The sequence below is a fragment of the Armigeres subalbatus genome, chromosome 1 (genome assembly GCF_024139115.2).
Source record: "Armigeres subalbatus isolate Guangzhou_Male chromosome 1, GZ_Asu_2, whole genome shotgun sequence".
Classification (NCBI taxonomy): Eukaryota; Metazoa; Arthropoda; class Insecta; order Diptera; family Culicidae; genus Armigeres; species Armigeres subalbatus.
Genome location: NC_085139.1, coordinates 244,352,330 through 244,371,818, shown reverse-complemented (window position 1 = coordinate 244,371,818; position 19,489 = coordinate 244,352,330). Strand labels below are relative to the sequence as shown.

At 40.4% G+C, this 19,489-nt stretch overlaps 1 protein-coding gene across 1 annotated transcript; it reads right to left on the bottom strand.

The window, feature by feature from the left end:
• Positions 1 to 227: 227 nt before the first annotated feature.
• LOC134207172 (uncharacterized protein K02A2.6-like) lies at positions 228 to 2,025 on the bottom strand. Its single transcript, XM_062682892.1, has 3 exons — positions 747 to 2,025; positions 328 to 698; positions 228 to 278 (listed from the first exon to the last, which is right to left on the bottom strand). The coding sequence occupies exons 1-3, from the start codon at positions 2,023 to 2,025 to the stop codon at positions 228 to 230; spliced, it is 1,701 nt and encodes a 566-aa protein (XP_062538876.1).
• Between the last annotated feature and the right edge of the window lie 17,464 nt (positions 2,026 to 19,489).

Here is a 19,489-nt window from a genome sequence, read left to right as displayed (position 1 = left end):
ACGAATTGTCTCCACCTTTTCTGGACACGGCAACAAACCTTTATCAGTCAACACGTGACCCAGAAATGGCAAACTAGTCACAAACCATTTGCATTTTTGCAAGTTGACTTTAATGTTGAATTTAGAAAGTCTCTCTAAAACCAAATTAAGCTTTCTTAAACAGTCTTCAAAATCCTCACCAGCCAGCAAAACATCGTCTAAGTAGCAATAAACTCCGTCAATGCCTTTCAAAACTTGATCCATGACTCGCTGAAATATAGCAGCACTTGAAGAAGCACCTTGTGGTAAACGATTATACAAAAACAAACCTTTGATTGTATTAATCACCATAATTTTTCTCGACTTTTCCGACAACAACAACTGTGTATACGCTCCGGTCAGATCCAAGGAACAAAACACTTTAGCACCAGCTAGTGAAGCAAACATATCTTGTGCCAACGGCAGCGGATAGGTGTTTGGAATGATCACCTTGTTGATCAAAACCTTACAGTCGATCACCATCCTAATTCCGCCATCCTTCTTCACTACAACAATCACCGGTGATGCCCACTCACTTGCATCGATCGGTGTTATGACGCCATCTTTCTGTAAACTCTCTAAAAGTTCGACTACTTTGTCTTTTAAACGTAATGGAACGTCATAAGCACGCTTGAAAATCGGTGCTGCTCCTTTTTTCAACACTAGATCTGCCTCAAAACCTTTGATGGAAGTAAACATTGACTTACAAAACACATTGGCAAACTTACTTTTGATATCTTCCACGACACGTTCCTCTGAAGTCGGCAAAGACAGCTGGTTCAGGTTTGCACCACTGCCAAACGTTTTCCTCCATTCAGGGAAGAAGATATCCAGCCAATCTCGTCCTAACAACGGTGTAAACGAGCTTCCACAGCGTAAAACAACCAGTCCATTCAGCTCAACCGTTACCGGAATCTGTCCTTCAACAACCAAACGACTTCCATTAATCACTGCCAACTTCTTCGTACACTTCTGCAACGGAATATCGGCGAATTCTTCCTCGTACGTCTCTCTACTGACGACGGAAACTGCAGCTCCACAATCTATCTCCATATCTACTCGTACTCCTTTAACCAAAACTGTACGGAAACACGGTTCGTTGATTTTTCCGATGGAAGAGATCAACACACAATCCATCTCCTCATCATCCGAGATAGATCTGTTCAGCCGACGACGCAAACTCTTCTGATACTCTGTCAACTTCGGCTTTGCTGCTGGAGAATCCACAAACTTCACAGATTTCTTCACCTTATCCTTCAAGTCATAGCAGAAACGACGTGTGTGACCATCTCTGCCACAGTAACTGCAGTGAAACTTCTGCGATCGGGATGAAGAACGATGTCCACGATCAAACGAACCAGAACGACTACGGCTCCTAAAACGCTTATTTGGTCCACGACTTCTACCACGGGATCTACTACGTGACACAACACGCTCTTCTCGCTTACCAAGCCTGTTCAACACACTCACTCGACCGGACTCACGAGAAACCAGCTTTCGATTCACTCCAGCTAGCTCCCTGTTGATGATGATCTTCTCCGCCTTGGCTAGCGTCAGACCTTCCTCATCAAACAAACGTTGTTGAACATCCGGGTCGCGAATGCCACACACAAGCTTGTCGCGGATTGCGATGTCCTTAAATTCGCCAAACTCACACATCTCCGCTTGTAGCTTCACTGCGAGAATGAAATCCTCCGCACTTTCGGTAGAACCTTGCATTCGTTGATAAAACTTGTAACGCTGGATCATGTCGCTTTCAGTTTTGTCGTATCGCTTCTTCAACGCGTCGGTAATCTCCTTAAACGACACCAACTTCAAGTCCTTTCCAGGAAACAGAAGCTTCAACTCGCTGTAAACGTCCTTTCCGCATGCCGCCAGAAACGATGCCTTCTGTTCATTCGCATCCGTCATCTTGTTGTCGATGAAAATCCAGTCCATCTGCTCCAGATACTGGCTAAACGGAATCGTACCGGGTATGTACGGCTCAACGTGATTCACTAACGGCATACTGACAGCGATGAAAACGACGAGTGTGTAGTGTAAAGACATTCGAAGCCCAGAGTGGACCATTTGATTCATTGTCACTCTCGATGATGGTGTTAATGAACGAATGATGGAATCATAGAATTTGCAATTCATGAATTCGTAACTATCGTAAATCGTAATATATTATTCTCTTTAACCCGTATAGGCCCAGGTGAAGAAAATCAAATTAAAAATGCCATTGCTCATCGAATATTTGACGGATTTGCTTAATTTTTTCAGCATTAGACTCGTACAGGTTTCTAGTTTCCGGGAACATGTTGTTGGAATCGGAAATGTCCCTGTGGCCGGAGTTATCCCGGGGGGTCACTGGGTCAAATGCGGTCAAATTGGCCATTTTTTGGGACCACAGTGAGATTTGTCGAATTAACCGAGATAATTCTCCTCAAATTCACACAAAATGATTGTCACTATTTCCAGGCATCATGTACTAGAGCAGAACAGTGCTTCGGGAGCTCGGATTGTGGCCAACCGATTGATTACGGATGAAGCCGCCGAGGGAAGTGGCCAAAAATAGAACCATTCTGATTCAGGCAATATGGGTGTCAAACTTCATGAATTTCAAATGGCATTGCGAATAAGATCTTTTTGGTATTTCTTTCAAGACAACTGGCCACTTTGTAGCCGGTTCCGGAAGACCCTGGGGGAACCGGGATACCGGCCAAAAATGGAACCAGTGCGGACCGGGCAATATGGGTATCAAATTTCATGAATTTCAAAATGCATTGCGAATAAGATGTTTTTGGTCTTCCTTTCAAGTCAACTGGCCACTTTGTAGTCGATTCCAGAAGACCCTGGGGGAGCCGGGATACCGGCCAAAAATGGAACCAGTGCGGACCAGGCAATATGGGTGTCAAACTTCATGAATTTCAAATAGCATTGCGAATAAGATGTTTTTGGTCTTCCCTTCAAGTCAACTGGCCACTTTGTAGCCGGTTCCGGAAGACCCTGGGGGAACCGGGACCCGGCCAAAAATGGAACCAGTGCGGATCGGGCAATATGGGTTTCAAACTTCATGAATTTCAAAATGCATTGCGAATAAGATGTTTTTGGTCTTCCTTTCAAGACAACTGGCCACTTTGTAGCCAGTTCCGGAGATCCCTGGGGGAACCGGGATAGCGGCCAAAAATGGAGCCAGTGCGGAACAGGCAATATGGGTGTCAAACTTCATGAATTTCTAATAGCATTGCGAATAAGATGTTTTTGGTCTTCCTTTCAAGTCAACTGGCCACTTTGTAGCCGGTTCCGGAGAACCCTGGAGGAGCCGGGATAGCGGTCAAAAATGGAACCAGTGCGGACCAGGCAATATAAACAAAATAATTCTCCTCAATTTCACACAAAATGATTGTCACTATTTCCAGGCATCATGTACTAGAGCAGAAGAGTGCTTCGGAAGCGCTAGGATTGTGGCCAACCGATTGATTACGGATGAAGCCGCAGAGGGAAGTGGCCAAAAATAGAACCATTCTGATTCAGGCAATATGGGTTTCAAACTTCATGAATTTCAAATGGCATTGCGAATAAGATGTTTTTGGTCTTCCTTTCAAGTCAACTGGCCGCTTTGTAGCTGGTTCCGGAGAACCCTGGGGAACCGGGATAGCGGCCACAAATGGAACCAGTCCGGACCAGGCAATATGGGTGTCAAACTTCATGAATTTCTAATAGCATTGCGAATAAGATGTTTTTGGTCTTCCTTTCAAGTCAACTGGCCACTTTGTAGCCGGTTCCGGAGAACCCTGGAGGAGCCGGGATAGCGGCCAAAAATGGAACCAGTGCGGACCAGGCAATATAAACAAAATAATTCTCCTCAATTTCACACAAAATGATTGTCACTATTTCCAGGCATCATGTACTAGAGCAGAAGAGTGCTTCGGAAGCGCTAGGATTGTGGTCAACCGATTGATTACGGATGAAGCCGCAGAGGGAAGTGGCCAAAAATAGAACCATTCTGATTCAGGCAATATGGGTTTCAAACTTCATGAATTTCAAATGGCATTGCGAATAAGATCTTTTTGGTCTTTCTTTCAAGTCAACTGGCCACTTTGTAGCTGGTTCCGGAGAACCCTGGGGAACCGGGATAGCGGCCACAAATGGCACCAGTGCGGACCAGGCAATATGGGTATCAAACTTCATGAATTTCAAATGGCATTCCGAATAAGATGTTTTTGGTCTTCCTTTCAAGTCAACTGGCCACTTTGTAGCAGGTTCCGGAAGACCCTGGGGGAACCGGGATAGCGGCCATAAATGGAACCAGTGCGGACCAGGTAATATGGGTTTCAAACTTCATGAATTTCAAATGGCATTCCGAATAAGATGTTTTTGGTCTTCCTTTCAAGTCAACTGGCCACTTTGTAGCCGGTTCCAGAAGATCCTGGGGGATCCGGGATAGCGGAAAAAAATGGAACCAGTGCGGGTCGGGCAATATGGGTATCAAACTTCATGAATTTCAAATAGCATTGCGAATAAGATGTTTTTGGTCTTCCTTTCAAGACAACTGGCCACTTTATAGCCAGTTCCGGAGAACCCTGGGGGAACCGAGATAGCGGCCGAAAATGGAGCCAGTGCGGAACAGGCAATATGGGTTGGGTATCAAACTTCATGAATTTCAAATGGCATTGCGAGTAAGATGATTTTGGTCTTCCTTTCAAATCAACTGGCCACTTTGTAGCCGGTTCCGGAAGACCTTGGGGGACCCGGGATAGAGCCATAAAATGGAATCAGTCCGAACTATGCAATATGGGTATCAAACTTCATGACTTTCAAAGGACTGCGAATATAACATTTTTGTTTTTCTTTTCAAGCCAACTACCCACTTTGTAGCCGGTTATAGGTGACACTAGAGATCCGAAACAGTGGCGAAAGATGGAATCAATTGGGACAAGACAAAGTGAGTATCAAACTGCTTTAATTACAAAGGACTTCACGATTTTTTTGTGTTTTTTTTTATCAACTCATCCGGTCACTGTGTAGCTGGTTCCGGGAGCCCACGAGGGACCGGGTTAGTAGCCAAAATGGAATCAGTTAAGACCAGGCAACATAAGTATTAAACTTCATGAATTTCAATTGACATTGTAAACATGACACTTTCCACCTTTTGGGAGTCCCTGAGGGACCCGGGATAGTGACCAAAGAAAGACCGATTCCGACCAGACAACGTGGCTAACATATTTCATGTATCTCAAAGGACTTCATGGATTAAAATTTTTTGCTTCTTGTATCAGCTCACGGTCACTTTGAAACCGATTTCAGAAGTTTCTGGAGGACGCGAGATAGATTGGAACCAGTCTGGACCAGGCAATATGATTATCAAAATAATTAATTTCAAATAACATTGCGAATATTGCATTTTTGTTCTCAATTCAACTGCCGTTTTTGTAGCTTATTCCAGAATTCCCTGGGAATCTGGGATAGCGGACAAAAATTTAATTAATTTGAACCAGGTAATATTGTTACTTAGTGAGTAATTGAGCTTGTTTCATAACGGACGCAGATCCGGATAGTTAACCTTCTTTTGGGCATTCGGAAAATATGATTCAATTAGTTTTCGAATGAATGTGTTTCGTATCGGTCTGAATTGATTTCATTTTGGGTTACAATTCTCCGTCCCCTGCGGACTTCCGGAGCCACCAATAACAACACCAAAACGCTATATTCGCAATTGAAATCCATGAAGTTCGAAACCCACATTGCCTGGTCCTGACTGATTCCATTATTCGTCGCTATCATGGGTTTCCCAGCGAATACTAAAACCGGTTACAAACAGGTCATATTCGCAATACCATTTGAAATTCAGGATGTTTGATACCCATATTGCCTGGTCCGGATTGTTTCCATTTATTGCCGCTATCTCGGGTCGCCCTGGATCTTCCGAAACCGGCTGCAAAGTGGCCAGTTGTCCTGAAAGGAAGACCAAAAACATCTTTGATTTGATACCCCCGGGCTCTCCGGAACCGGCAACAAAGTGGCCAATTGACTTGCAAAAAAGACCAAAAACATCTTATTCGCAATGCCATTTGAAATTCATGAAGTTTGATACCCATATTGCCTGGTCCGCTCTGGTTCCATTTATGGCCGCTACCCCGGTTCTCCCAGAGTTCTCCGGAACCGGCTACAAAGTAGCCAGTTGTCTTGAAAGAAAGACCAAAAACATCTTATTCGGAATGCCATTTGAAATTCATGAAGTTTGATACCCATATTGCCAGGTCCGCACTGGTTACATTTGTGGCCGCTATCCCGGTTCCTCCAGGGTTCTCCGGAACCGGCTACAAAGTAGCCAGTTGACTTGAAAGAAAGACCAAAAGATCTTATTCGCAATGTCATTTGAAAATCATGAAGTTTGATACCCATATTACATGTCCGCACTGGTTCCATTTATGGCCGCTACCCCGGTTCCCCCAGAGTTCTCCGGAACCGGCTACAAAGTGGCCAGTTGACTTGAAAGGAAGACCAAAAATATCTTATTCGCAATGCCATTTGAAATTCATGAAGTTTGATACCCATATTGCCTGGTCCGCACTGGTTCCATTTTTGGCCGCTATCCCGGTTCCCCCAGGGTTCTCCGGAACCGGCTACAAAGTGGCCAGTTGACTTGAAAGGAAAACCAAAAATATCTTATTCGCAATGCCATTTGAAATTCATGAAGTTTGATACCCATATTGCCTGAATCAGAATGGTTCTATTTTTGGCCACTTCCCTCTGCGGCTTCATCCGTAATCAATCGGTTGGCCACAATCCGAGCGCTTCCGAAGCACTCTTCTGCTCTAGTACATGATGCCTGGAAATAGTGACAATCATTTTGTGTGAAATTGAGGAGAATTATTTTGTTTATATTGCCCGGTCCGCACTGGTTCCATTTTTGGCCGCTATCTAGGTTCCCCCAGGGTCTTCCGGAACCGGCTACAAAGTGGCCAGTTGATTTGAAAGGAAGACCAAAATCATCTTATTCGCAATGCCATTTGAAATTCATGAAGTTCGATACCCATATTGCCCGGTCCGCACTGGTTCCATTTTTGGCCGCTATCCCGGTTCCCCCAGGGTCTTCCGGAACCGGCTACAAAGTGGCCAGTTGACTTGAAAGGAAGACCAAAATCATGTTATTCGCAATGCCATTTGAAATTCATGAAGTTTGATACCCATATTGCCTGGTCCGCACTGGTTCCATTTGTGGCCGCTATCCCGGTTCCCCCAGGGTTCTCCAGAATCGGCTACAAAGTGGCCAGTTGACTTGAAAGGAAGACCAAAACCATCTTATTCGCAATGCTATTTGAAATTCATGAAGTTTGATACCCATATTGCCTGGTCCGCACCGATTCCATTTTTGGCCGCTATCGCGGTTCCCCCAGGGTCTTCCGGAACCGGCTACAAAGTGGCCAGTTGACTTGAAAGGAAGACGAAAAACATCTTTTTTCCCAATGCAATTTGAAATTCTGAAGTTTGACACCCATATTGCCCGGTCCGCACTGGTTCCATTTTGGCCGCCATCCCGGTTCCCCCAGGGTCCTCCGGAACCGGCTACAAAGTGGCCAGTTGACTTGAAAGGAAGACGAAAAACATCTTATTCTCAATGCCATTTGAAATTCATGAAGTTTGATACCCATATTGCCCGGTCCGCACTGGTTCCATTTTTGGCCGCTATCCCGGTTCCCCCAGGGTCTTCCGGAACCGGCTACAAAGTGGCCAGTTGACTTTAAAGAAAGACCAAAAAGATTTATTCGCAATGCCATTTGAAATTCATGAAGTTTGATACCCATATTGCCTGAATCAGAATGGTTCTATTTTTGGCCACTTCCCTCGGCGGCTTCATCCGTAATCAATCGGTTGGCCACAATCCGAGCTCCCGAAGCACTGTTCTGCTCTAGTACATGATGCCTGGAAATAGTGACAATCATTTTGTGTGAATTTGAGGAGAATTATCTCGGTTAATTCGACAAATCTCACTGTGGTCCCAAAAAATGGCCAATTTGACCGCATTTGACCCAGTGACCCCCCGGGATAACTCCGGCCACAGGGACATTTCCGATTCCAACAACATGTTCCCGGAAACTAGAAACCTGTACGAGTCTAATGCTGAAAAAATTAAGCAAATCCGTCAAATATTCGATGAGCAGTGGCATTTTTAATTTGATTTTCTTCACCTGGGCCTATACGGGTTAAGAGTCTTGTATTCGAATCAGCTTCAATCGATTTGAATCGTGTCAAGTACTAGAGTAGTAGAGACAACCGTACTATTGAGGTCGAAATACGTATAGGTAAAGTTACAATCAAGTGGTGGAATTCAATGGAATAGTGCTGATAAGTAAAAACATTCCACTAAAAAGTATTAAAATAGTTATCTATACAGCTCCCAAAAGCTAGAAGCATGTATTGCTCTAAAATTGAAATTATTTTGTTGGACATTTTTGCAATGTCTCAATATTAGAAATTCTATGAAGTTCATTGGTATTATACCACGAGGAAACTTCTGAACTACAAATTTTATTTTGAATCCTCTGGAGTGCCTTCTTTCTGGTATTGAGCAACTAGTCCATATTGGCACATAACAACATGGCAGGTCTAAATTTGTTTGTAAATCAAAAGTTTGTTCTTAAGACAAAGTTTTGATTTTCTGTTTATAAGTGGATAGGCACTTAATATATTTGTTTATTTGGCTTAAGGCCTTCAATGTGATTTTAAAAGATTTTGATCTAGCAGAAGTCCAAATATTTAGCTTGCTAGACCAATTAATTGAACCCCATTCATAGTGACAATATGTCTGCTAGAAGGTTTCAAATAAGAAGCTCTCGGCTTATGTGGGAAAATTATAGTTGAGTTTTGAAGTATCTGAAATTTTCCATTTTTTAAGTAAGTGAGAAAATATCCAAACTTTTTTGAATCTAATACAATATATGTCGCCCTTAAAGAGCCAGTGTCATCTGCAAACAAAGATTTTTGACACCCTGGTTAAATTGTAAGTCAGAAGTAAAATGATACAATATGGGCCCCAGTATGCTGCCTTGGGGACACTGCTTTACAGGTAATCTATCAGATTTAGTATTCTGATAGTTTACCTGCAGTGAGCGATCTGATAAATATTGGATCAGTTTAATGATGTACAGAGGAAAATTAAATTCATCAATTTTACAATCAAACCTTCATGCCAAACACTCGTCAAATGCTTTCTATATCAAGAAGAGCAACTCCAGTCGAATATCCTTCAGATTTGTTGAGCGAATTAGTTCGTAACTCAGCTGATGAGTGGTGAATGCCCATGGCGAAAACCAAATTGCTCATCAGCAAAAAATAGAATTGCATTAATATGAACCATCATTCTAGTTAAAATATCAAACAGTTTGCTTATTGAAGAAAGCAAACTGATTGGAAACTACAAGCCTCATCTGGATTTTGTCCGGCTTCAAAATTGGAACAACTTTGTTTTTCCATTTATCTGGAAAGTATGCAATTGAAAACATTTGTTAAATAAATTAACCAAAAGGATAAAGAGCTCTCAGGAAGTTTTTGATAAGTATGAAAATACCATCATCACCTGGGGCTTTCTATTTTTAAATTTTCTAGTAATAGATCTCACTTCATCCAAATTGGTTCCAACGAAGGGTCAAAACATTCTCTTGATTGAGAATGTCTTGAAGCTCCGTGTAACCTGATCCTCAATTGACAGTGAGGCCTAGACTAAAATTATGGGCACTCGAACTGCTGAGCAAGTTTTTGAGCCTTTTCGCCATTAGTTAATAAAATTTTATTTCCTCTTTAAGCGCTGGAATTGGCTTTTGAGGTTTTTAAGAATTTTTAATTTCAAAAGGGTTTGAATCGATCCAACTTCGAGACATTATTCTCAAAGTTGATATTTCTCAGAATAGCGAAACGTTTTTAATTTCATTTTAAATCTCGCCAATAACTTTCAACGCGGATCGCGAGTTCTTTGGTATTGCCTTCTTCTCACATTTTAAGACGGATCAGTAGCTGAAGATCGTCGTCAATAATAATGGAGTTGAATTTACACATTTGAATTGTAGCCTCTGGCTTCGACAATTAAATTTGTCAAAGATAGAGAGCATTATCATATCACTTTTGGTATCGAGAGGAATAACAACATCAAAATTCCTATCGATATACGTTTTAAGAAACCAATCAGCTCATGATAATTAAAGTAGAGCTGATTGGATTATAAATGGCTTCTTGTGGATTTCAAATGTCACAGGAAGGTGATAGAGTCAAAGTCAGCATGAGTTACCAATTGGCCAACAGCTGACTTGAATCCGTTAAAACTAAATCAATTGTAGAAGGATTTCGACTGGAAGAAAAGTTTTCCATTGGGATATTGAATAGTATAATATCCCGCAGAACAATCTTCAAATAAAATTTTGCCGTTGGAATTGCTTTGAGATTATTCCATGAACGGTGTTTGGCATTGAAGTCACCAATTACGAAGAATTTTGATTTTTGGAGTCAGAATTTGAAGATCAGCTTTCAGCAAATTCTTTTGCTGCCCATTTCTGAAAAGGCAAGTAGGCTGCAATGAAGGAAAATTGTCCAAAATTTGTTTCAACAGAAACTCCCAAGGTTTCAAAACTTGGTTTCAAACGAAGAAAATAATTTATGTTTGATACGTCTATTAATGACAATGGCGACCCCACCACAGGCGCTGTCAAGACGATCATTTCTGTAGATAAAATAGTTTGGATCTCTTTTAATGGAGAGTCCTGTTTTAAATACGTTTCAGTTATACAATATGCATATTATGAACTGAAAGGAAGTTGAATAATTCATCTTCCTTACCCTTTAGAGAGCGGGATTCCAATTTAGAACTTTCACACAATTATTTGGATCCATTGAAACGGAGTCCGATAACAATTTTTGTGTGTACTTTATACCAACCTGAACAGCTTCAGGAATGAGATTTTTGAACATTGCATCAATCATGTGATGCATTGTTCAGTTAAAAAAATCAGGCGAAGCAGTCATGCTACCTGAATCGGCAACATGACCGTTATTTTCCGTTGGGACATGGGTATAAACCCCATTTTGAGAAGAGAAATTTGGTCTACCAGCAGCGATGTTTGCATAAGTAGGTGGACATTGGAAAATTGAATCTTGAAGTGCTTGTTACCCGTTGACGAGCGGCAAAATTTGTTTGTGAATTGTGGTGGGTAGAATTGCTCGACCGGTAACCGGTTTCGAAATTTGAGGTTTGAAAAATTTCTACCCGTCGAATCTGGATCCGATTGAATTTCCGTCATCAATTTTGCACGGAATTCAAAACTTTTTGCGTGAAGGCATTCCCAGAAATTGGATTTATGATTGCCCCCACAGTTTGCGCACTTAAATTTATTGAATCTTTCTCCACAGGACATGCGTCCTGGCGTGAGAGGTTCCACCAAATCATGCATTTAGCATCCATGTGACAATGTTTGTCCATGACCCCACTTTTGGCACTTACGCCACTGGGGTTTTGAATTTCCAGGCCTGCGGAAATGTTCCCATGTAACAAGGATACGAGACATAATACAGGCCTTTTCCAACTTTTTTATATTATTTAGTTCATCTTTGTTAAAATGAACTAAATAAAATTCTTGAGAAATGCCCTCTGGAAGTACCAGAATGGGATTTCTTTTTTCATCTTAATTACTTGGACTGGTGAAAATCCAATTGAGAAATTTCAATTTTAATCTCATCCAGTGATTTGTCATCACTGGGAGACCTTTCAAGACGACTTTGAACAATCGCTCAGTTTTGTCGTCGTATGTGAAGAATTTATGGCGCTCTCAGTTAAATAGTGAAGAAGACGTTTGCGATCGTCAGGATCCTGGCAAAACGCGGCAGTCACCCTTCCCAGCAATCTGAAATGAAACCTGATCCCTGAAGGTTACTCAAAATCTCATTCCAAAGCCAGAAAACTCGGCAACAGATACCACAATCGGCGGAATCCTTTGTTTTTTCGCATGAATCGAATCACCCATGATTCGATTTGCTCAATATCATTATCAAATCGAACTGATTGCTCAGTTCGATTGAGAAGAATTATTTCCGATATTAGAGTTAGAAGGAATATCTGAATTCTCCAGCTTCCTTCTATTTTTTCCGCGCTTGGGCAGGACGGTCTTGAAACCTTGTTTCTTTGAAGGAAGGGAGAATTCAGAGACTCCCTTCCTCTTGTTTTTGTTAATGCTCATGGCTGAGCGTGGAGACGTGACCTTCTAAGAGGTTTTTCCCAGAACGGTGTCCCTGCAGATTACCACACGCTTGTCGAATTTTTACCGCAAACGGGTCCAACGTAAACGAAGGCACGGGTCCTTGCAAAGATCGTAACGGATCAGTGGGTCAAATAGCGCTAAGAAGCCGTTGAAATTAAATAGCTTGAGTATTAAAACTTCCTTCCGCAAAGAGAGAGAAGAACCGCACAGCACGAAAGCACGATGCGGTCTGAAATAATAATAACCCTTGTATAATAGATCTGCGGAGGTAAATTGCAAATGGAGGTGGATTGTGCCTCAGTGTCTATTGCAAAAGTGACTATATGAAAAAATTAAAAACCTTTATCAGAATGCAAAGGAGACTGATAGTTGTTAAGACAAACTTAAAATTGAAGGAGAAACGAATGTTTTGTGAATTTAGAGGAAAAAGAAATTTTGAAAATTTTGGTTCTAAATACGACTACAATTTTATTCCTTTGATGGGTAGAACATGGTTAGATGTTTTTATCCGAGTTGGAGGAATTATTTCACAAACTCTGGTAATATTAATAATATGGTGATTGATAAATGCGAAACAACAGTTGATGAGATAAAAAAAGTATTCTAATGTTTTTACGAAGGATTTTTCCCTGGCAATTAAAGGACATGAGGCTGAATTGGTCTTGAAGATGAAGTGCCAATTTTAAAAAGCTATAATGTTCCTATCGACTGAAGGACAAAGTAATGAAATATTTGGATAAACTGAAGATCAAAAGTTATCCACCTATCAAAACAAGTGAATGGGCATCTCCGTTGTGATCGTTATGAAAAAAATAATGACATCGATTGGTAATTGATTGTAAAGTATCAATCAAAGTTATAATACCAAACACTTATCCGTTACCAACAGCTCAGGATTTGTTTGCGGGTTTAGCTGGTCGTAAAATGTTTTGCTCCTTGGATCTGAGGAGCATATACAGCTAATGTTGTCAAAAGATGTAGAAAGTTTATGGTTATTAACACCATTAAAGGCCTTTATATATAATCGGTTACCGCAAGGAGCGTCACAAGTGCCCAATTTTTCAGCAGATAATGGATCAAGGTTAAGAATTGAATTTGTTTGTTATTTGGACGATGTGCTAATTGCTGGAGAATGTTTTGAGGATTGTTATAAAAAATAATGTTGGTCGTGACCGAACTTCCAAGCTTCGATTGACGGAATGGTGCCACCGCTACTCGCCATCGGAGAATGCTGTCATTTCGAACGACAATTCAAGTAGAGAGCAGCTTTCTGAATTGTCCACGAGAATCTGCTTCCTCCAGTGACATTTCGATCAGCAGAGGGCGGTGCCACCCGCTTACTCACTGTCTACCAATGTCACCGGAATTTGCTGCTACTTGGACCTACTCCTGTAGGTCCTGGTCCGGATGGGCACTACGTTAAAGTAGGTAGCCTCTGGTCGATGCGTTTCCCACATCTGCCAACTATTCAAATCTGTTCGATCATTTTCTCATATTCATAGACATATGACATGGTCCGTTAGTGATGAGTTAACGCTTCATGCATATCATTCGTAATTGTTGCTATATTTTACCATTAATGCCATCGACTTGCATTAGATGACATTTAATTGCCTACTACAGTTGATTCAGCAATACGCACTGAGCTTTCATAGCTTGGTTACACCACATTCAAGAGTTTATATAGAGATATGAGAAGATTTATAGTTACCAAACTATTTTTTAAAGAGTTATCAAGTATGTTTAAAGGAACTTATGCTTTGTTATATTTTTTTTCTATTTACTTAATCTCCAATACTAGTTGGTTTTACAAAGACTTTCGGATGTTAACATTAAAGTAATTTGGAAAATGTCGTTTTTTGTTACGGAACTTGACTATTTGGGACATATATTAGTTGATAAGGGTCTGTCACCATGTCCTGACAAAACCCTAACTATACAGAAAGCTAAAACTCCAACAAATGAGATGGAATTGAAATCATTCCTTGGCCTAATTAATTATTATAAATTCTTCCCGGTTGTCTGAAATTGTGTCGTTTATATAATTTATTGAAAATAATGTAAAATTTGTTTGGGATGAACACTGTGATAGAGCTTTGTGAAAGTAGAATTTACTTATGAATGCACAGTTTTTGGAGTTTTATGATCCCAAGAAACCCAGATAGTATCTGACGCATCCAGCTATGGCTTGGGGAGTATTCTCATATTATTGACGAAGTAAAAACGATAAGTTTTAAATCCTTTTCACTTTTCAGCACAGCGAAATATCCTATTTTACACTTGGAGGCTTTTGGCTTTAGTGAGTACTAAAAAATCATAAATATCTTTATGGACAAAATTCCAAGTTTACGGATCATAAAACCTTGTAGGCATATTTAAAGGAAGAAAAATTTTATATATGTAATAAGGCAGAGAGATCTATACTAGAGCTCTCTATATATGACTTTGATATTCACTATCGACCTTACAACACAAATGGAACGTCAGATTTTTGCTTCAATGATTCCGCTAGAACAAACAGTTGCCTAAGTATTTAGATATGAATATGAAAAGTTACTAAATTTATGGAAAACGAGATTACCCATTGAATTAGCATGATGCGAATAAAGTTAATAAATTAGTAGCATTTTTGCACGTTTTGACTGGCAGACTTATTAGTCTCTGATGGTGGCCTCACCATTTAATTCGGTTTCATTTGTAGTTTTCTTGAAAGACAGGGCATAAAAGTAGTAAAAGTCCATCTTATCATCCATCCAGTAATGGTCAGCTGAGAGGTAAGAACGGTAAAAGATGTCATGAAAAGTTTTATTAGAGCGAAATGTAATGGAATTAGATTTGAAAAGCAAATTAATTTGTTTCTAAACATATAGGCAATTGTTCAACGAGGATGGAACAGGTCCATCGGAACGAATATTTTCGTACAAACCAAAAACTTTAATCGATTTAGTACATCCAAAAAGCATTTTAAACAGTATTTACAAAAACAGCCACCGCATGAAGATACTAACATCCCAAAAGATGGAGATGTCCATAGTGGTCAAATGATCCATTGAGCAATCTGATAGGGAGACGATGTTGTGTATAAAAACCACAACCTCACGTTAAAGCTAAATGGATAAAGACCAGTTTTATTAAGTGGCATTCTCAAATATATTACAGGTGCAAACTGAAATGTTAATCATGGCCCACCGCGACCAGGTGCGAGATATAAGGCCATGGACCAAAGTAAACCAATTCAGTCCTCCTGAGGAGGTGCGATGAAGGGAAGATCAGAGTGGCGGAGAAAGAGTCTTGCAGCGGCAGCGGAGGGCAACGGTCGATGTTCCGCAAGTAGACGTGAGCGCTCGAGCAAGACGTAAAAGAAACACGATGAAATCATAGATCAAACTTTTACTCCGAGAAGATCAACCAAGGAAGAAAATTAGAAAGACGATATTTATGTTTACGCGTAATCTTTTGAAAATATCGGCAAGAACGATTCTGAAATACTTATTGAATTTACAATTTGTCGAATACCTGAATGATTAAATCATGTTCGAATTATAATTTAGTTTAGTTGTCGGAAACAACAAGGAAGGAAGAACATCCAAAGGGATGAGGAGTTATAGATATGGTCAGATTCAATAAAATCATTAGAGCGTGTTGTCAACTGACAGCTCGCTAATCTTAATACACATATCCAATATATTACCATACGAACATGTACTCGTTTACAAGACATTGAAATAAATCAACCAGTCTTAGTCTGGTTAGATCGTTCCCAAAAGCAAGTCAACGCATTCCTGTAAACCCAAATATACCAAATACATGAATACTCAACACTTTCAAGAGGCTCAAGCTCTTTCAAGAGGCTCGAAGCCTCTTTCAAGAGGCCTGAAGCTCCTTCAAGAGTCGAAGCCTTCAAGAGCTCGAAGCCCCTTTAAGAGGCTCGAAGCTCCTTTCAAGAGGCTCAGAAGCTCATTTCAAGAGGCTTGAGGCTTACTTCAAGCTTCTCCCAGAGTTCGAATAATGAAAATTTCAGCCAACTTTATGGATTTTCAGTTCCTTTTTATGAATCTTATTAGTTACACTTATTTTCATTATCCGCTAAACATATTTATTTATTTAGGTAGGTGTACCACTGTCGCAATACATAAGAATAACTATTTTTTTAGAAATAAGTAAAAGGTATGGGTGGACTTTATATATCAAGCGAAAGGTTTTACTTCCTGCCCTTAGAACAGCTTTGAAAACCACAATAAAATTTGTTATTATTCTCAAAATTGATTAATCCATAATAGGAACGCATGCATGTTTTGCAATATTCTTAATTTTGGTTCCTTATTTGGCAAATCCCATTGTTTTCTATGGCACTGGCCAAATAGCCAATGGATGGAACTGGCGGGCTACGGCCACGACCCTCCCCCATAAATCCGCCCTGGTTGGTGGTTGATTTGCCTTACAGCGTTTGCAAGAGCTGTAGTTGGCAATTATTGATGATGTGTATCTACTAAGGCAAAACCATGGGTGAATCGAGAAAGTCATCACCGCCAGGTGGATTTGGTTTTTTATATTTTATACGCAATGATCGTCAACAGATTTTTTATTACTTTATTATTGTGTTATTTTTAATTATTAACTACTAGCGAAAGAAACCTGTTGCTCTGGGTGTTGCAAATGTCACTATGTACTATTTGGCACCGCATTCTAGATCAATTTCCGTGCGTTTGTTTTGTTTTCCTCAACAGCTGACCGAAGGTTTCAAATGTTTTTTTTATATTCCCTTCAAATCTACCAACTTTTGTATACACAAACTCAAAATCCCAAAACGATTAAATTAGGGAAAAACTCCGTTCGCGAGTTAAATCGTCGGAATGAAATCTCCTGATTTTTATTATATAGAAGTTCAACACATCAGGATCTTTATCAGATGTAATGGCAATCAACAACGCTTTACCACTTTTTGAATGCAGCTTGTTACGAGAAAGTCGGTATACATGATTGGTATATAACACTATGGGTCTATGGGAGGATAGAGAAGGTTAAACTTATACTAAATGAATGAAATTTTGTTATCATTTAGTATAATTACTGCAACTAACGCTTTAACACCATTCTAGTGGCAGTCAAACAAAGTTGTAGAATGCAATACTATCGCTTATATATATCGTGGCCAGCAGCGAGAGTAAGAGCACCCAGATAAACAATGGATCACCGATGAAATCAGGAAAAAGATAGAGAAGCGAAAAGAAGTAAAAGCCGATATAAAAGCGACCAAAGAAGTTAGAGGATAATCCACGTAGTCCACGGTTGGATCAATTAGAATTGGGTTCAAGCTTTTGAAAACTATACCGAAATTTAACAAATTAAATAAAACATTTGAAAAGGACCAATTTTCATAGATAGCAACAATGAAAACTTCAAATACGTATTTCATGCCATGTACATCTGCATTGTGCTGCTTCAACTGCATGAATGTGCCACAATCTTCTTTTAAATCTACAGAGTACTGAAGGTGAGTATGGATAATTGCATCTCCTCTGCTTTTGTTAGTCGTTTCCGCATCCCTGTTTCATGTGCTAGCAATTTTTATTATTTTCCGACGCAGAAATTCTTCTGTTAGTCTTTCAGATCTATTTACTTCTGTGGTCCCGTTCTTGTAGGGTTGTTCCATTTCCCATTATGTCCTTTTTCTTTTTCATATGATAACTGTCCATATCATTGTCCATCAAGTTCGATCTATCGAACGGAGGAAATTCTTCTACTGAATTGGCGTTAGATCCGTAATTCCGTACTTACATTCCTCCTACTGCGAGATTCTTCCAGGCTTCTTAGTTCCTCGTATTGTTTTTCCATCGGCCATTTCAGAATCATCGTCAATTGAAACGCTTCCCCAATTGCAACGGAAGGTTGGATCTCATTGGCCTGGACCATAAAATTCATCCAAAGGCAATCTTTCGGCCAGCCCACTTTGTCCCTATCAAGCACGGCATGCCGTTCAACGCAGTGGTTACCCTGGGTTTCTGATTCCTCTTCGTCCATCTGAAAATCGTTCTCGCTTTCAGCATTCCGAGCACAATGGTTCTGCTCCACTTGTAGATGGAAAGAATGAAACTCGACCAGTTGATTTAAACAAAATCGGATATCGCATGTTTGGCAGTAAATCATCCAGTTTGAAGCCGAGATGTTTAACCATCAGATCCGACACTACGGTCTTGAGCCTAACTCGCTTGTCTTCCCGACAAGATTGTGTACGATCGTCGGTTTGGAAGACATGTAAAGCAATTTCTATCGTCATCTGCCGATGATCGTGACCTATTTCGGATGGAATTGCCGTTGTACTTTTAGATAGAACGATTGAACTCCTTAGTTGCGTCCAACAGTTTTCACAAAGTATGTCTTCCGCGCGAAATCTACTACTCTCAAAACCCAAATGCGCTTATAAGATCGAGGATCACCGTGACCGATCTGGAAGATGCTCGTTTTACCACAAGCACTGGTGCCTCGCTTCAGCAAGAAGGCAAGTGAAGCAGTTTGTGGAGAGAAACTTCGGTGCCCCGGTGGCCATCCTACTGAAGGTTGGTGGTGATGAAATTTATTTGTTGACTGAAAGAACTATGATTGATTGAGAAAACAGTCGACACTCAGCACTGTTTTAAACTATTAACACTTTCAATTATGTTAAATTTATAACAAGAAAATCCGTAAAACGAGAAAAATTGATAAACGTCGAACGAAAACACGAAGTTTAGAGGTCCAATGCACGAATGAACACAGACGTTTGAGACGGCGCTGTTTACTAAAATGAAATATGTGAACTCGATGAATGAAAAGTATTCATTCTGAGTAAACAGCGCACCGCTCAAACGTCAATGATGAACTCGGTATGGACCATTAGGTTCTGAGCGTCTGTAGTCAATCTGGTGACAGATTAGTAGTATTCTTGTTGGAGCTCAGCCAACCAATCACGAACTCGACCTCGTCGAGTCAGTGGAGTACTACCGAATGTCAAAAGTTCATTGACGAGGACCGAATTCATTCGTGACGTCATGCCAGAACCTAATACTGTCAAAGTCGTGCAAGAGTTCATCAAATCTACTCACCCAAAGCGAGGTATTCACCAGGGATGCAGATGATATTTTCCAATGTCTTCACAGTCGTTTAAAATGTCTTCAAATGTCTTCAATATTAAGATTATGATTATCAGCGAAAATTTCAAAATCCAATAGGTCTTCTTCTTCTTCTTCTTCTTCTTTAGCATT